The sequence below is a fragment of the Candoia aspera genome, chromosome 1, assembly GCF_035149785.1.
Source record: "Candoia aspera isolate rCanAsp1 chromosome 1, rCanAsp1.hap2, whole genome shotgun sequence".
Classification (NCBI taxonomy): Eukaryota; Metazoa; Chordata; class Lepidosauria; order Squamata; family Boidae; genus Candoia; species Candoia aspera.
Genome location: NC_086153.1, coordinates 19,656,231 through 19,675,523, shown reverse-complemented (window position 1 = coordinate 19,675,523; position 19,293 = coordinate 19,656,231). Strand labels below are relative to the sequence as shown.

At 41.9% G+C, this 19,293-nt stretch overlaps 1 protein-coding gene across 1 annotated transcript in view; it reads right to left on the bottom strand.

Moving 5' to 3' along the window:
- LIMK1 (LIM domain kinase 1) overlaps positions 1 to 19,293 on the bottom strand; it is a 48,967-nt gene that overhangs the window by 14,518 nt on the left and 15,156 nt on the right. The window contains exons 3-7 of the mRNA XM_063298934.1: positions 11,135 to 11,273; positions 4,500 to 4,609; positions 2,102 to 2,293; positions 1,075 to 1,180; positions 788 to 954 (exon numbers count right to left, since the gene is read on the bottom strand). Coding sequence (XP_063155004.1) covers positions 788 to 954; positions 1,075 to 1,180; positions 2,102 to 2,293; positions 4,500 to 4,609; positions 11,135 to 11,273 — 714 coding nt within the window. The remainder of the gene's footprint in view (positions 1 to 787; positions 955 to 1,074; positions 1,181 to 2,101; positions 2,294 to 4,499; positions 4,610 to 11,134; positions 11,274 to 19,293) is intronic.

Below are 19,293 nucleotides of genomic sequence, written 5' to 3'. Positions count from 1 at the left end.
GAGAGGCAGTGTTTGGATAATACACTTACCCAGTTCTCTTAGCAGCTGTATCACAAATAGACTAAACTTGGTTAGTGTTAATCTTGGTAGGTTTTTTTGTGGCATAACGTGTTATGCAAACCCAGCCCATTTAGTTCCTTTACAGTCTGGTATATCGTACTAACCCAGGAAATAAGTTCATTCAGTAAGTACATAAAGGGTGATGTGTGAATGAAGCCAGCATGAGACTGGAAAAGTAGAACTGGAAGTTGGCCAAGAAGACACCATCTTCAGGTTTGCCAGGGATTCTGCTCAAAGTGGCTCTTTTTCCTGCCTGCCTCTGCATTTACAATCGCAGGGCAGCCTTTCTCAACCTGATGCCTTGTAGGCTGCCTTACCTGGCTGGGAATTTTGTGAAGTGTAAGTCCCATCCTAACACAATCTTCAGGACACTAGACTAGGGAAGACAGCACTAACTGTCCTAACAGCCAGGAAACACGCTGAGACAAGGAACTGGTCTCTAATGTTTATTGCTAGTACATAACAGGAATCCTAACAAACTGAAGAAGCGTGGGAAAAACCCAGACATATAAACCCCAAAGGTTAAGGCGGTCCCAATCTGTGAATGGCTGACCAATTCCTCAGTGCTATGCATGCGCTTGACAGTCTGGATGGGAGCCCCCTGCTCGCCATCCTTACTCATGACACTAACTGTTTCCTAGTTGCATTTCTTTAGCACGAGAGGAAAAGCTCTTGTCTGGAGGAAGGGGGATCTACTTCACAGAGCCATCTTCTACTTGATCCTTACATGACAGAGCGTTGGCGAATGGCTGAAGGGTCTGGGCAAGGTGTGTGGCTGGGCGAATGGAGGGGACTGTGCAGTTCTGAAAGGGGGCTGCTTTCAATCATCTCATGAGGGTCATGTTCAATGGTGAGCTGCAGCAGCCGGCTGGTCTCTTGGATCAGAAGATCAATCTGCAGAGACAGAGAAGGCAAGTTGGGAAGAGTGGCAGTGTACCTGATAGGCATGGGGCCACATTATGGAAGCAAAAATGAGAAGAGGATGATTGATTCAGTACTGGAAGAAAAGATCACCTCATCCAGCGGGACATGACGGATTGGTGTGCCATTGATTTCCAGAATGCGGTCACCAACATGGATGGAGTTCTTCATATCAGGGCTTATGCAGTCTGGGTCTAATCTAGGGATAGAGAATGAGGCGGCAAAGGCAGACTGAGGTTACTCTGACCTGGCACATATCTCCCAAACTAAACCTCAGGAGAGCGATACATATGCTAGAGCTTCCACTGAAAACTAGAGGAGAGGGATCAAAGCACTTGGGTTCCCTCACCCTCCTCTCACAACCAATCAACATGATGTAGACCTCCACTCTTCAGCCAGGTGTCCTCCAGATGTGCTGGGACTGCAACTCCTAAGCCATCCAGTTTGGGACTTTTAGGCATCGCAGTCAACACCTCTGGAAAAGGATTTGTGAAATGGGTAGAACTTATTAAACAGTTCCATTTCCAGAATAAAAGCAGGTTTTTACTGTGAGTTGCCCTTCTCTTGTGAATTCAACACTCATATTCACTTGATATTCTGCAGATACTTCAATAATAGCAAATATCACCAAATATTCCCTGAAAACAATATGCAATTATTTGATTCCAACGGTAACAGACTGATTGCATTTGGCAAATAATTCTTGAATGACTTCTTATTTTGTAGTTATTTGCCATGTAACACTCTTGATTATTCCATGCTATTGGATAGACAGCTTGCAAATGCATGACTTGTATTATAGACCTGATTGGTAACATACAATGGAAATCAGTATTTAATATCTGCCAGCTTAGGACAATTCTTATTTAAAGCCCATCCCAACCAAAAATATGCTAATAAGACTAAGAACAGGTGGATGTAAAAAAGAAATGCCCTTCAAATTTCAGACACATAATGTTAAAAATCTACATTTGTAATGAGAAGCTTGGATGAACGCCAAACTGTTGTAAACATTCTCTTTCATTCAGAAGACCCCAGAGGCCTGATGTGGAAGGCAACTTCAGCTGTCCTACAACTTCTGATAGACAAAATTTCCTAATGGCTGGCAGTCTGTACTCACTCGCGGACGCGCACAGTATGTGGGTGCTCAGAACTTCCATGCTTGTCAATGGAGACGGAGAAACCCCGCTTGCCTTCGGAACATGCTGGGATAGACACCAGGGTGACAGTGTGTGGAATCCGAGTGCCAGGAGATTCTGGAAGCAGCTGATCCATCACGGGTGTCACCACCATCTGGTAATAACAGTGCCCACTGTAGCATGGAAGAAGAGGGACCACAAGCTAGGACATCCATTCTCAAACTTCATGATGAGAGAGTCCAAGGGTGCCACCAGAAACTGACTGAAGAATGCTTTAAAAACCTCCTGAGAAGCACCAATATGTCTCCTCTGAAGGAGGTAACTCCAGAAAAAATAGAAAACAAAGAAAAAGAAAAGAATAAGAATTATTCTCTTTTTCTTTCTTTTCTTTTTTTTCTGTACACCTTTTATTCTCTTTTTTCTTTACTTCCCCTTCCTTCTGAGTTTAGTTTGTATTTTCTTTTACTGTTACTTTTTTCTTTTACATTGTTATTAAAACTTTCAATAAAAATTACTGAACTGGAGGAGGAAACTTTACTGGAAATAACACCCCTACCCTAAAGATGTAGTAGACTAACTTTTCTGGACATGCAAAATAAACCTCTGCTGCAATGTAAAAGAGGTAAATATTTATTCAGGAAACAAATAGCGTACTTCAAGCAATGAAAATTATTGGAGAGCTAGAGATGGCGTATTAGACGCAGTCTGCCATGTAGAGTGGAGACTCTTAGAAAGCTTATCAAGGGCATTCTATGAATGGACAGGTAACAGGTCTTTGCTGTGGCTTTCACTTGCCACTTTTTTTTTGCACTAAAAATGTTGCTGACCGTTCATCATGCAAAGCAGGAAAAAGATAAACCTGTCACTTAGCCATTTTGTAACCTCATTTTCTCTGCCTAACCCTCCTGTAGTGGTGGGACCAGCAATTCTCAAGACAGGAACAAGAAAATACACCCTCCCCGTACTGTGTCTGATGCCTCCAGCCTAACAAACCTCCTGTCCCATGAATGGGATGCAACCTGTAAGCAACTGACTAGGCAATAATGAACAAAAACTCAGTTTTATTTTACAGGGAACAGGGGGAGTATAACAAAAGAAAGTTAGATAAATCGTTTAAAAGCAAGTTCCTGAATTTTAAAAAAATGGAATGCAATAAATAGGTGATGCACAACAACAGTTGGCTATACAGTCCTAGGTTTGTACTAGGCCTGTTTCATTTTGTTGGAACGTGACTGGAACATGCAGTGGAAAGTCAAAAGCCCCCTGCTGCTGTTCCTCTGCTTTCCACCTTCAGCCTTCCTCCTCAGAACTGCTTTTCCCTGTCTCCATCTCTCCAGCACCATCAGTCTCTTGTCCCCACAGCAGTTCCATGGGTTCAAGATAAGGCTTGAGTTCTAGACATTCAACAAAAGGCTGTACAGTTTGATTATAATCAAGTTATCTGTGTAAATAAAGGTATAGTAAGTCAACCCAGCACTCCTGGGAAGGGATGGGGGCCTAAAGAAGATTCACATAGATTCTAGGAACAGAGGGCATTCCTGGCCCAATAAAGTCTCCCTTGAGTCTAGCTCAACTCCTGGTAACAAGTTGAACATGTCTATGTTGTTTTTTTGACCACATGGTTTCCTGATTTCTTCTGGCCTGTTTCCCCACTCCCACCCCACTGCAAAATACAGTCTAATCTACAGCCCTGGGATTTATTTATTTATTTATTTTTCAAATTTAGTCACTGCCCATCTCACTCAAAGAGCGACTCTGGACGGATTTCCTACTGGTCTCCCATCTAGGTATTAACCAGGACTGACCTTATTTTTTCAAGGTCAACTAAGATTGGCTAGATGTTTCTACTTGTCTATATGTAAAAAGCAGGTAGCTCAAGCCACCAGTGATTTTAAGCTGGCTTTGCTTCATAGAGTGATGGTAGGAAGACCAATCCAAAAACACAGTGCAGCTGATGGCGGGTTCTGGCTACAACTCTTGGCATATGTTTATGATCTCTTTCATAGTCTTTTTCCAGGGTGCCTCTTGCTATGATCAGGTGTGATCCTCTGCCACATATCTAAATGATCCATACAGGCTTTTGAACCAATATATATTTATGGTATCATAGCAATCTCTGTTGGTTCCACACAGCAGACTCATTGAGAAATCTTTAGAACTGTGTTCCTAGTGAAGGTTATGGAAGATAAGAGATACAATATAGGGGTTTGGATGTTGGGCTTGGATTGGGCTTTTCCAAGTTCAATTTCCCATTTGACCAGGGAGCAAACTGAGGCCAATCACTCTCTCTCTCAGTCCAAACTAAGTTACAGGGCTGTTGTTGTGGGTTTAAAATTAGGGAAGATCCCTATGACCCAATTTAGCCCAACTCCCACTTACCAGTACAGCTTGGATCGTTCCACCAGTGCATAAGTATCTCCATCACCGATGAACACTTGGCAGTTCAGGCAGCTGAAACATTCAGGGTGATATTTTTGCTCCCCGGCCACCTGGAACAGGAACAGATAGATTATGAGCCTTCGTCTCTCTTCCAGTACTTACTTCTCAACCATTATCTTTGTGGTGGTTCTTCCCAATAACCCAGCTGTATCACAGAGCTCCTGTTCAAAAGAAGAGTTGAAAGAGACCAAAGATTATTCAGTTTGAGTCCTGAAACTAATCACAGGCAGGCTCAGACACTAAAGTTCTGGGAGGACAGTGAGGCTGCTTCATATTGCCAGAGAAAGAGATTTGAACATACTCTAGAGAGGAAAGCATCACAGCTCAAAGAAAGACATGCAGGTGGGAGGCCAGGGCCATGCAAGGGCAGAAGAGACAGAAGAGAAGAGGCAGACTGACAAACATATCTGAATCAAATAAATATTTGGGTAATCCATTAATTAACAAAACACTGAATTTACACAACAGATTTAATTTGGTTACTGAATTAATCCATTTTCTGGGTTCACACAGCACTTTTTTTTTTAATCATGTGGCATAGTAGTTCAGTGTTCATGCTGCTTTTTCTTGCTGGGAAATCCTTGTGAGGTCCAGCAGCCAGATGTGTAGACTATTTAGCCGTGACAAGTCACGTTGCCCGGGATGCACCATGAGGAGGCTAGTCTACATTGCACTGAGTTGGGCTGAGAGAAAATGACTGGCCCAAGGTCACCCAGCTGGCTTTCATGCCTAAGGCGGGACTAGAACTCACAGACTCCTGGTTTCTAGCCCAGCACCTTAACCACTAGACCAAACTGGCTCTCACACAGCACATTGATTGATTGATTAACTATTTTTATATACCACAGACTTCTAGAGACTCTTGGTGGTTTACAGAATAAAAGGATAAAACATCAAATAAAATCAGCATTGCCCCACCAGAACCCAGCATTCTCCTCCTTCCTCAACTATTTAAAGTGTTCAGACTTCTGGAAAATGGTCAGGGAAAGTACCAAATGAACCTCAGGAGGAAAAGGGTTCCAAAGAACATACTGAGCAGCAGTGAGTTCTTGCTCTTCCCCTCTCTCCTCTTGCTCCTTATTTGGGGGTGGGACTCTTAACAGCCCTCTTTTGGCTGAATGAATTGGAGGAGTCAGTTCTATTTGGTGTATGTGGGCCATCAGATACTCTGGTGCCAAGACATGAAGGTGTTATAGGTTACAATCAGCAGTTTGAATTGTGCTTGGAAGCCAGTGCAGAGTTCACAGCACCAATGTTATTTGTTGTGCTCACCCTGCAGCAGGCAACTGCATTTTGAACCAACTTCAGTTTCTGGATAGTCTTTAAAGGCGTCACCTTGTAAAGCACAGTACTGTAGCTAATATGAGAGATGATGAGGGCATTGGTAACTGCTGCCAGGATATCATGCTCCAGAAAGGGTTGCAACTGGAGCATCATCCAAAGCTGGGCCAAGGACCCCCTAGCCACTATTCTCATCTGCCTTTCTGGCAATAGCAGTGAGCCTAGGAAATCCCTCAAATACTGTGCTTCCGTCTCCAGTATTATCACTGCAGAAGGTAAAGGGCCAGTTGGTTTCTGGACAAACAGCACCTCTGTCTTGCAGGAATTAAGTCTGACCTTGTTCATACCCATCCAGATCTTAATAGGCTCTAGGCATTGGGTTAGAACTTCCACCAGATCCCAGGCTCAGCCTGAGGTGGCCATAGATAATTGGGTATCTTCAACATATGGAGAATACCATACCTCATACCAAGAAATGACTTTACCTAAAAGCTTCATATGGATGTTAAATAACGGAAGGAAAGGGACAAATCCTGCATCATCCATAAGTAAGCCACCTTCTGGGCAATCTCTTTTCCCCTATTAATGCCAACTGGTACTGCCTACTCAGGAATGAGTGGAACCACTACAAAATAGTGTCTGTAACTCCCAACTTTCACAGTCAATCCAGGAAGATACTGTGACCATTGAGAGATCTGAAAGGACTAGAAGGAATGCAGTCCTCATATCCAAGTCCTGCCATAGGACATCCACTAGGACAACCAATGCCTTTTACATTCCAGGTCGAGGTCTGAATCTTGAATGGAAAGGGTCCAGATAATTCACTTCCCAAACAGCAGTCTATAACTGACTGGAGCCCCACCATACTTTCAACAACTCTTCCTAGAAAAGGAAGGTTGAAGACTGGTAAGTAGTGATCAGAATCCAAGGATGGCCTCTTCAGGAACATATGCACCATAAACTAATCAAATGGGCTGGGTTTGCATAACATTTTTTTAAATCTGTCAATTGTGTCCAATTCTCGGAGACTGCCCGGACAAGTCCTTGGAGTTTTCTTGGCAGGTTTTTCAGAAGTGGTTTGCCATTGCCTTCTTCCCAGGGCTGAGAGAAAGTGACTGGCCCAAGGTCACCCAGCTGGCTTTGTGCCTAAGGCGGCACTAGAACTCAAACTGGCTCTCTTGCATAACATGCTGAGCCACAAAAACCTAACCAAACAAAGCATCTTAAAATCTTGTGCAAATGCAGCCAATTTAATAATAGAAATCTATCTTAGCCAAAAAAAGCAAAGGATCTGCAAGCCCTAGTAATAAAAGTCAAGGAACACAGTGAAAAAATGGGACTAAGATTAAATATAAACAAGGCCAAATTCATGATAACAGGTACAACAACAACCAGCCTTAGAACTGACAATGAAGATATTGAAATGTGGATAGCTTCTGTCTTTTAGGATCAACAGTAAAGGAACAGACAGTCAGAAAATACACTGCAGACTTGCCCTTGGTAGAACAGCCATGAAAGCCTTGGAACAGATGCCTATACTGACAAAAATCAGAATAATGCAAGCCATGGTGTTCTCTATGACACTCTATGGAAGTGAAAGTTGGATTTTGAAGAAGCAGGATAGAAAGCATATTGACACTTTTGAACTTTGGTGTTGGAGAAGACTCCCGAGAATACCAGCCAAGAAAACAAGCAAATGGGTCATTGGACAAATCAATCCAGAGTTCTCACTCAGGCCACAAATGACCAGGCTCAAATTATCCTACTTTGGACATGTTATGCAAAACTGAGCTCTCTGGAGAAGGCTCCAATACTGGGAAAGGTGGAAGGAAAGAGAAGAGGACAACCAGTAGCAAGGTGGATGGACTTAGTTATAGTGGTGATGGGTGCACCATTGGAAGACCTGAAGGAACAGATAAGGGACAGATCGTCATGGAGAAAATCTATCTATGTGGTTGCTAGGAGTCGACACCAACTTGATGGCACATAAGCAGTCAATAAATCAATCTTAAGCCAAATTAATGTGATTATATGATGATGGTGTCAGCCATCACTCCTGATGTACCAGTTCTGAGTCAAGATTATCCACACTCCAGGTTCCTTCCTTGATGCTCAGAGCTCTTGCTTTACTGGAATTCCACAGGAAGTCGCCTTCTCTGCAGGATTCCCTTGTACTTTCATAATTGTCCAATTTACTGCTTCTTGCTTTTGGCAGCTGTTTTGCTCCTGTACAGGTCACCACATGCTGCTTGCAACTGCATCTCCAAGCTTTCTTTGGTATTAGCTTTAACACTTTATATGATGGAGCAATAGCTCTGCTGTCTTGGCCTCCAGACTGCACTTTTCTTCTATAATGCTTTCTTAAATCTTCCTCTATAGAAGTCTCAAGGCATCCATAAAATCAAGCCCTTAAGCTGCACTGGACTTATCACCTTCTTCTTCTCCTCCATCTCGGGCTGCTCTGATTCCAGCTTGCCAACACATAGAGCTTCAGATACAGTCGCAAGGCATTTGGAGAAAGTAGCTCTATCTCAGCCTTGCTGAGCTGGATCAGGGAACTTCTTTGTTTTTGGGTTTTTTTGCATGGGCTGAGTAACTGCTGTACATTGAATCTCCATATCCAACTGCAGCAGACACACTTAACACTTTAGATAAGCAGTTTTTAATCTTCTGAGCTTTAGGCAGCCCAGACAGCTGTGCCTGGTGAAACCTAAGCAGGATCTTTAGACATCTCCAGATCTTTCATGGAGTAAGATCCAGACTGTATTTAAAACTACCATTGTATTTTGCATATCGTATCTCCTCAGGATTTACTTCACATTTCCTCACTATCCACCGACAAAATGACTACCATGCCATGATCATCCTGCCGTGTTGAGACCTGTGCCCATAGGCTCCAAATGCTAAAAGCCACTGTTGGGTTCAAAGTTAACGTCACATTGTGGATTTCCTTCTCTGTCTTTTCTAAAAGGCTTTGTCTCAGCTTCCCCATATTTTCCATTAGTTCATTCCGCAGCTGTTGTTTTCTGTCTCACTTGGAAGCATTCAATCTCCTTCTCGTTTCTGTAGACACCTCTGACTATAGGACACTCACATAATATGCTCATCTTGGGACTGACCAACAATTCAATTTCCCTTTTGGGTTGGTGATTTCCCAGAAGTCTCATGACAGTCTCTTTAAAAATTTAAAGATAAGTATTTCTCCACTTTGCCACATAAACAATTTTAATATTCTTTATTGCACAACCCTCTTCTTTAGATTCTATTTCTAAAATTTCTGTTATTTATTTATATTTTATTTATTTATATTTCAAATTTGGTCACCGCCCATCTCACTTGAGAGTGACTGAAGAGAGTTATACTCTCATAAACTCATAGGAGACCTCTGAAGGATAGAGGGCATGTTCACATTGAACAAAAAAGCTCTGGTACCAATCTTGAGTTTTTTTTTTCTGGCCAAGCAGTTACTTCCCTTTTGGGTATTCCTTTAAAATATGAATCAGCAATTAGTTCAAGCAGGGGGCACCATCATGTGATTTTGCATGGTCAGAGATGCCAAAAATAAACTTTTTTTAAAAAAGCACATCTAATTAACAATGGCCAAATTCTCATGTGAGATCTGCCAATTTGGCCTTCTGGTGAGATTTCAGCCATTTTAATTTATTATCTTAAAATGTTATTATAATAACTACTACTACTACTACTACTTCTACTATTCGTATTATTGATATCCTCCTACTCATTATCACCATCATTATTTTAGAGGTGAGTGGGTTGTAATGGTGCTTATGTGGGCTACCAAAATCCAACTTAAGCTGTTTAATTAAGATCTCAATTTTCTACCTTCTGTGTCTTACAAATATGAACTAGAGTATTGCTTGAACTTTTTAAAAAACAACTCAGCTATGTTTACTTATGTGCATTTTGCTGAAAAATTAGGTAACTGGAGTACCTCCCAGAGAGAGAGAGTAAGTTGAGTGGACTTTGCATTTATAATTGCTGGGTTTGGACTCTGGCTGTTTCTTTTCCTATATTACTCTTAGAAAAAATAATATTCTCCAAAGCAACTGTTGTTTCCTTTGGATATGCTAACCCGTTCATCACAAATAATGCTCAGTGACAAGAGGTAGCTTGGTAATCAAACTTGAGTGTAATTGACAATACTGTTTTGTATTAAGGACTGAAAAATTAACACCATGAGTTAACTAACAAATACATGTAATAATAAATGAAAGGCAACAAGGAAGCTATATTCAAAGTATGTGAAAACAGTGCCTTGATCTCATTAGAAAGCGTGAGAACAAAACTTGGTTAAAAGCAGCAGTGCTAGGTGGTGGTGATATGAGAGGTGGGGCATGCTTTTTGGGACAGGGCTTAATACTTCCCTCTGTGCCATTTCCCCAGGTTGTCACCCCAAAGATGCAATAGGCTCTGGAGAGGGAAAAAAAGGCATATCCTGTTCACTATCATCTTCCACCTACATGACTTTGTTGGGTGTGATGGTGGCACCAAGGATGGTCTGCCTTCCCTCCAATTCACATCTCTTCATTGTTGTTTTTAAGTAACAAAAAAACAAAGAAAAGAATTTAGGGAGATCTATCCTTGGGCAGTAGCCTCCCATACCATTTTTGTTTGCCTCCCTCCCTCTGCAAACACAGGTTGCTTCATGTCCATTCCCCCTCCTCTTTTGGATGTCCTCTTCTCTCTTTTTTCCCATTTCCAAAAAGCTGAAAATAAGTGGAAGGACCATTCGATTGAAGGGGGACCCTTGGCTATCTATTCATAGTACTCCTGAAGTGGCAACATCCAGCAAAAAAAAAAACATTGTTCATGATTTGGTTAAATGCAGTTCTGAATCCAGTTTCAAAGTAGCATTTCTTGCACACCACTTCCACATCGATCAACCTCAATCACCAATGGCCATGGCCAGAGGAAAAATACGCTGGACAGCCCTAGAGATCAGAGGTGCACAACTGGGCCATCATTACTGCATACAGCCCTATAACAACCCATATCCCTTTAAAGGTGACCTCTGAATTGTCTGACCAAAGGGCAAAATTATTAAACACAGGGAAGAATAATCACAGGAATTGTATTTAATCCAGTTTAGTGTTAAATTTTCCACTTAAATTAAATAATATCATGCTGAGTTTTTCCCATGGCCCTAGTTACTTCTTTTTCCTGTCCCACTCGCTTTCTGGATTGTGATCACTTGCGCTTTTGGCCCCAAAAACGTTATGCATGTAAACCAAGTGACATAATCCAGTGATGCTTCCCTGGATGTCCTATCTTACCATGACAAGCCCTTTGGTGATCTGCTCCGAGCAGCCATGGCACAGTTCCCCAAAGTGGGCCCAGTAATCCTTCTTGCAGTAGAGACGACCATCCTTCTCGTAGTACTGATGGGAAAGCAAAGCCCCACATTCGCAGCACCTGCAGTGACAATAAGAACAAAAGTTTTCAGCCTCAAGACTTCTAATGGGAACCTACTGTGTGCAGAGCTTCCAAAACCAGAGCCTGAAGGAGGCATAATCTCACCAGTTCAGATGGGTTGTGCTGGCCCAGCATGCTTAATCTAGACAGCTACTAACTTAGCTGTTGGATCTGGCAGCACATGCTTGCTAGATTAACAGCCACCAGTTTGGGCAAAAGAGAAACCTTATCCAGTTCCTCTGGTACTGCCTTGTTCCTGTGCAATCCAGCATCTGGAGTGCTGGTGTTGCTTATGACTTCAATGGTCATTTCTCTACTGCTTATACAGGGATCAGTGACTATTCAGCTGATTAGAGCTTAGGAGGGGTGTTCTATGGCTGCCAAGCCTTTGCAGTGAGTTTTTTTCTTAAATTGGAGCACCTTCTTTTTTCTGCCACTATGTACTTCTATTGTGTTTCTTTGAAGGACCAACTGGGCAGTGCAGGAAGACTAGCCTAGAAGCGACTATGTTTCTGGGTTCACACAACACATCCTGACCGGGGGAAGATGCTTTGACTAAGGATTGATCCAGAATACTTTAGACCTAGAATGGTCCCCCTCCAAACCTTGAGTTAACTATTGTGTTTTAGGGTTCACCCAACATGCTGAACTTGAAATGACCCAGTTGTGCTGTCTAAATGTAGTCCGAGTGCAGTATTTTATATCACATAATGATATGCTCTGCAGACTAAGGGGGAGCAAATTTAAATGGCTAAAGCCACACTTCCCTAGACAAAGGGCAATGTGACTTTAGCCATTGTTGGATGATTAAGCCCAGTGTTCCCCTTCGTGGATTGCTACAACTCTATTTTCTTGGTTTTTTTAATAATCCAGCTGGGACACCCAGGGAAGACTGCATACCGGTACAACCCTGGTCAGACTAGGAAGTACTGTAAATCTACATGTATGTGGCCCTGGTGCAATGAAGCCATTTATCTAGGATGGAAATATTTTGTTGTGTGACCTTTCCTTTCAGCTCAATGGGAGATGGACTCCTTTCCAATAAGAGAAAGAGGGAACTCCATTCCCCTCTGTATCTTTTTTCCAGAAGTGACCTGCCAGATGCCTCCATGAAGCAGAGGATATGACAGCAGATTTGAGACTGATGAAAGAAAATATTTCTTCATTCATTACTGTAACTAATTCATGGGCACAAATTACAAGGAGGGACTTTAGATGGCTTTATATGGGATTTGGAGAAATTAATTGAGGTCAACCTAACATATAAGACCTGGTGGGCAAGAAGAACCTCAATTTCTAAAAAAAAAAAAAAAGGGCATGAAGGCTGGAGGTATTCAGAAGTAACCTCTGTTTCCACCTTTTTTTCTGAGTATTTTACAGGGGAGGAGCCAGACAAGCAGACCTGCTGGGGATTTCTCCTAAAGAGAAGAGAAATGACGCAGGAGATTCACTTCCTATTTAGAGCTGGCTGGTTGCAAAGCCTCTGTTTTTCTTCTCATACCATGTGATGCATCGTAAGAATCCTGTTAAGGCTACAGCGGCTGTGGGCAATTCCATTTCTGGAAGAAGCTCTGTGTCCTTAGGGTAGGATTGAGATCACAGTCAAAATCTCTTCTAAAATGCAAAAGGAAGGACAGGTCCATCTTCTCCACCCAGTTGAACCATTGCACCCATTCATAAAACTCCCAGGATTCTTTGGCGCAGGAAGTGGCAATGCAGTTCATAGGCACCAAGCTACCTATGGAAACGATGTTGGCCTATTACCATAATAAAGATTGTTTTGATTTGATTTGATTTGATTTACCTGTGGTAACGTGGAACTTATTGTGGTCTTTAGCCCCCCCAGCCCCATTATTTTTTAAAAACTACCTGAAATCTTGCAAGACTACTAAATCTTGCAAGAGTTCAGTATTCTTGTGTGATGTATTATGATATTTCAACCAAGAATGCAAAAGATTTCAATATTCTCCCATAAGATCATTGAAGTTCTCAGAGATTTGTGATCTAGATTTTGGCAATACAGTACACAAATACAGCACCCATGACACAGACATACACATACATACATATATACACATAGGTGAATCTATTACTAAGGTGTAACACCATCTAGGTTCTGGGAAATCCACTGTGCCAAACTTTCTAGAAGCCACACAGCTTTCTACAGATTAACAGTACCACAATGTGTGAGGGATCATCAGTCATTTCTCCAAGGAGCTATTCTTGATTAAGATAGGGCCTCTCAACTAGGGTTCCATGGCACCCTAGGGTTCCGCAAGAGGTCCCTAGGGGTTCCCTGGGAGATCACGATTTATTTAAAAAATTATTTCAAATTTGGGTAACTTCACATTAAAGAGGTTAAGTTTCATTCTTTATTTTTAGTTTAAGAACACTGTTAGTGCCTACACGTGAAACAAATACAATAATGTTGTAACTTCTGGCCTATATTTGAGCCTATATTTGAATGTGCAGGGGTTCCCCGAGGCCTGAAATATATTTCAAGGGTTCCTCCAGGGTCAAAAGGTTGAGAAAGGCTGAGATAGAAGAAAGTATGGAAAATCCCAAGTCTGATTAAGCTGCTTGGACTCCTGCTGATTCATAGTGACCAACTAGGGCTTTGACATCTTAGTTGAAAAGGACCCAGTACAGACTGATGAATGCGGAATTGTAAATGTGAGTGGATTATTTGGAATGGGCTGAAATGGGGAATTCTGGGAGTTGAAGTCCACACATCTTAAAAGTTACTGAAGTTGAGAAACACTGCTCTAGTCAATGGACTGAATTTGTTCCACCGACTAGGCCACACACTCACACACAAATAAATAAAACTTTCCCAGAGCAAAATAAAAAATGAACCTCAGATCAAACTTAGCATATTGGGCAGCTGCAAACACTAAGTCTTTAAGTGGTCTGCTGAAGTGACTTTCACAGAAAATGGCTGTCCTGTTGTTGTATCTAACATTTCTTCTTCCTTTTGTTTTGTATTCAACCCAAGGATGTCTGCAGGGAGGTTAACAAGTCAAGATGGCAGCCACAGCAATCAAAGCCTCTTCCCTCTTTCACATGTGTAACTGCACTTTGCTGAATACCCCATAGTGGTCTTGTTCATACCCTATGTAAATCTGTTATTCAGGAGTAAGCATTCTGTGGCCCATGGGACACATACAGAGCCCAAGTCACTATTATTTTGTGACACATGTAAAAAGTCACTTTTTGGGTGATGCCCTTAAAAGCAGCAGAGTTTAGATTGTGTGGTAAACATCTTGAATTTTTTACCCTTCCTTGGGGGTGCCCTGTTCAGCTCCCCTTCCTTTCAACTGCCAGCATTTTTCTAGAGAAACATAGATTCTTTGCACTCCTGGATAAAGTGTTATGCTTCTTGTTGCCTGATTTTCTGAAATAATCTAAAATAACTAAGAAACTTCTCACAGACCAAGTTGCTTTGAGAAGGAAACCCAAACCTAGTGTTCCTGTTCAAATTGGTTAGTTCATGAAACTTTAGCATTGTTTGTAAGCCTCTTGGGTTATTTTAGGACTGTCTTGATGCTTATTATTTACCATTTTAAATACATTCTAAGTCAGAGTTTCTCAATGACAGCAACTTTAAGATGAGTGGACTTTAACTCCCAGAATTCCCTAGCCAACATATGGCTGAGAATTCTGGGAGGTGAAGTCCACACATCTTAAAGTTGCTGACTTTGAGAAACACTGTTCTAAGTACTAAGCTTGGTAAAACAGCCTTCAAACCTGTAATATTATTCTTCATTGAAGAATAGTCTCATTTTCAGACAAATGCATCTGTGTTGATTATTTGAATTAGATGCTTGAATCTCTATCATTCATGCTGGCCATGAATTTACCCTCTATCTTATTAGGCTATAGAAGTACAAACATGAACACTGATTATATCATCAAATTAAGAACTACAATTCATTTTAAAACATTGTATTAGAATATGAGGCAACCTGGAGGCCCTTGCCAATCTCCCTCATATTCAAGGGCATCCGGATGGTCAAAAAAGTTAAAATGGTGGCTGCAACCAGATGATGCAGCCCCACCCCTTTTAATGGTGTTGCATGAGCAAAACATGTATAAAACGGTGAGGCTTCAATCACGTGGCCCTGGCCACCATCTTTACTTTTTTGACCCCTCCCCTGCAGATGCTTATATTAATGGCAAACTAATTTTAGCCAGAGAAACAGAATTTTCACATGCTCTGAGGCACTACAGCTTAATTATTACTTGGTTGAATAATTCCATGCTGAACATTTTTGGACTCAACTTTTGTTACTCCCTGGCTCAGATAAAGTCAATCTTCCCCAATGAACATGATTTCCATATCAACATATTGGCTACATTCAGATGCTATACACATTTAATGAAACCGATGTCTCAATCACACAAGACACTGAACCATAAACCAACCCAACTGCCTGAATTCACACAATGTACCAAATGACAAAAGGAAAAAAAAATCTAATCAAGTTTAACATTAATGCAGTTAAATACATTGTGTGCAAATGTTATCTGCTGGGCAAAGTGTGTTGTTTGGATACAGTCATTCTGTTCCAGAACAGATTTTGCCTATTACCATGATTTATGATTAACTGCAAGCATAGCCTCTCGTCACTCCTTGGAAAATAAAGTCCACAAATGAGAAGTAGCAGTGAGCTAAACACCCAGTGAACTAACAGATTCTGTAGCTCATCACCCGCCTTTTAGGATCTGCAGCTAATCCATTGCATTCAAATGTATCTTACGAAATTGTAAGCGAAGTACCCTTCTAGCAATGCCAGTAGCATCAGATAACATAAAACGTATTTTTAAAAAAAATCTTCTATGATAATGACTGACCAGAACCAAAATGGCTTCTGAAAATATGCAAGGCCTTAGCTCCGCCCTGCTCTGCACTTTCCTTTTGCTAACTCCATTCATTTCCTGGTTCTGCCAAACCAATGTATCAATAAATGCTTTAGCCATTCATCCAAAAAACCAAACTAATTCCTTCTTGTCCTTTGGCATGGAGTCAGGGAGAAAAAGTGTACTTGCTTCTGAATTTCCAAGTTAAAATTTCTTCTGCTTTAGGCCATTTGAAGTCCTCACCCCCTTCGCTGTCTCTTTCCCCAGCCCTTGACTTTATGCTTGATTTGGAAATATGAGGAAAGGGCTCAAATATCCCATCCTCTATGGGGAAAGGGCCACCTGCAAAGATTTTGTACTGCTGCTCTCAGCTCCAACTCCTTTGTCCTTGAATTCTCTGTTTATCCTCTGGAATCAAATGACCGACTCAAAACATTCTCTCCCCCGCCCTCCCTGCCATATTTCCTGCTTCCAGCAGTTCCTAAGGAGTCAAGGGGGTAGAACCCGGGCCTCACTGGTCCCCTTAATGTGGTTCGCTTGGTTTTAGCTCAGTGTGATGTAGGAATCCAGTGACTGTGGCTTGCAAAGAGGTGCGCATTATTTTTCTTGTTGAAAGCCTGGCTTTTATTAAAAGTAGTCTTAAACATTAACAGAAGTCACAGTAATGACCAACGGTGACATTGCTGGGAGGGGTGAGGATGGTATTTCCTTCCCCACTCCCCAAGTTTGGGAGGTGAATAAAGTAGGTGCATTATGCCTTCTATTTGATTTAGCCTCCCCTGAAAATTACGCTTTTACTTTATGGTTTACTAACTGAATTTTGATAACACTGTATGGGGGTCTCTATGGGTGAATTCACACAACTTATTTACTGACTCATTTAGGGTGAACTGAACCCTAAAAATGGCTGGATTCACCCAACATTACTAAGCCACAAAAAGATTAACCAAGGTTAACATTAACCAAGCCAAAATATCTTGTATGAATCCAACTTCTGGGATTACATCTGAGCTGGTTAAGTGTATTATGTGGATGCTACCAATCGGGAGGTGAAGTGGTTAAGATGCTGGTCTAGGTTCTGGGCCACTCTCAGCCACAGAAACTACTGTTTGAACTTGGGCCTGTCACTCTCTGCCTAACCCACCTCATAGGGTTGTTGTTCTGGGGCAAAATAGGAAGGCGTAATGTGCTATCTTGAGCTCCTGAATGAAAAAGCAGGATGTAAACCTCATACATGTCTGTATGTGATGAGAAAAAGGCTGGCCCATTATGTGATCTGGTTTTGCATGTTATTTAATCCTAGCCTAGAGGACACAACTTCAGCAAAAGATTGTTACCTTGTCGTGGTGCTGGAGCTTGAGCACCTCAATGATGCCATGAAGGGCCACCCAAGACGGGAAGGTCATGACAGAGAGGTCAGACTAAATGCGATCCCTGGGAAAGGTAATGGCAACCCACCCCAGTATTCTTGCCGTGAAAACTAAATGGATCAGTACAACCAGAGATATGTCGGTATACCATCGGAAGATGAGACCCCCAGGTCGGAAGATGGTCAAAATGCTACTGGGGAGGAACAGAGGATGAGTTCAACTAGCCCCAGACATGATGATGCAGCTAGCTCAAAGCCGAAAGGACGGCTAGCGGCCGACGGTGCTGGTGGTGAACAGCGAATCCGATGTTCTAAGGATCAACACACCATTGGAACCTGGAATTAAGATCTATGAGCCAGGGCAAATTGGATGTGGTTATTGGTGAGATGTCAAGGTTAAATATAGACATTTTGGGCGTCAGTGAACTGAAATGGACTGGCAAGCCATCTAACATCACAGTGATCCAAATATATGCCCCAACCACAGATGCTGAAGAAGCTGAAGTAGAGCAGTTCTATGAGGATCTGCAGCACCTACTGGACAACACACCTAAAAGAGATGTTATTTTCATCACAGGAGACTGGAATGCTAAGCTGGGCAGTCAAATGACACCTGGAATTACAGGTAAGCATGGCCTGGGAGAACAAAATGAAGCAGGACATAGGCTGATAGAATTTTGCCAAGACAACTCACTCTGCATAACAAACACTCTCTTCCAACAGCCTAAGAGACGGCTTTATACGTGGACTTCACCAGATGGACAACACCGAAATCAGATTGACTACATCCTTTGCAGCCAAAGGTGGTGGACATCTATACGGTTGGTAAAAACAAGACCTGGAGCTGACTGTAGTTCAGATCACCAACTTCTTATTGCACAATTTAGGATCAGACTAAAGAGATTAGGGAAGACCCACAGATCAGCTAGATATCAGCTCACTAATATTCCTAAGGAATATGCAGTGGAGGTGAAGAATCGATTTAAGGGATTGGACTTAGTAGATAGGGTCCCGGAAGAACTCTGGACAGAAGTTCGCAACATTGTTCAGGAGGCGGCAACAAAATACATCCCAAAGAAAGAGAAAACCAAGAAGGCAAAATGGCTGTCTGCTGAGACACTAGAAGTAGCCCAAGAAAGAAGGAAAGCAAAAGGCAACAGTGATAGGGGGAGATATGCCAAATTAAATGCAAAATTCCAGAGGTTAGCCAGAAGAGATAAGGAATTATTTTTAAACAAGCAATGCACAGAAGTGGAAGAAGACAATAGAATAGGAAGGACAAGAGACCTCTTCCAGAAAATTAGAAACATTGGAGGTAAATTCCAGGCAAAAATGGGTATGATCAAAAACAAAGATGGCAAGGACCTAACAGAAGAAGAAGAGATCAAGAAAAGGTGGCAAGAATATACGAAAGACCTGTATAGGAAGGATAACAATATTGGGGATAGCTTTGACGGTGTGGTCAGTGAGCTAGGGCCAGACATCCTGAAGAGTGAGGTTGAATGGGCCTTAAGAAGCATTGCTAATAACAAGGCAGCAGGAGACGACGGCATCCCAGCTGAACTGTTCAAAATCTTGCAAGATGATGCTGTCAAGGTAATGCATGCTATATGCCAGCAAATTTGGAAAACACAAGAATGGCCATCAGACTGGAAAAAATCAACTTATATCCCCATACCAAAAAAGGGAAACACTAAAGAATGTTCAAACTATCGAACAGTGGCACTCATTTCACATGCCAGTAAGGTAATGCTCAAGATCCTGCAAGGTAGACTTCAGCAATTCATGGAG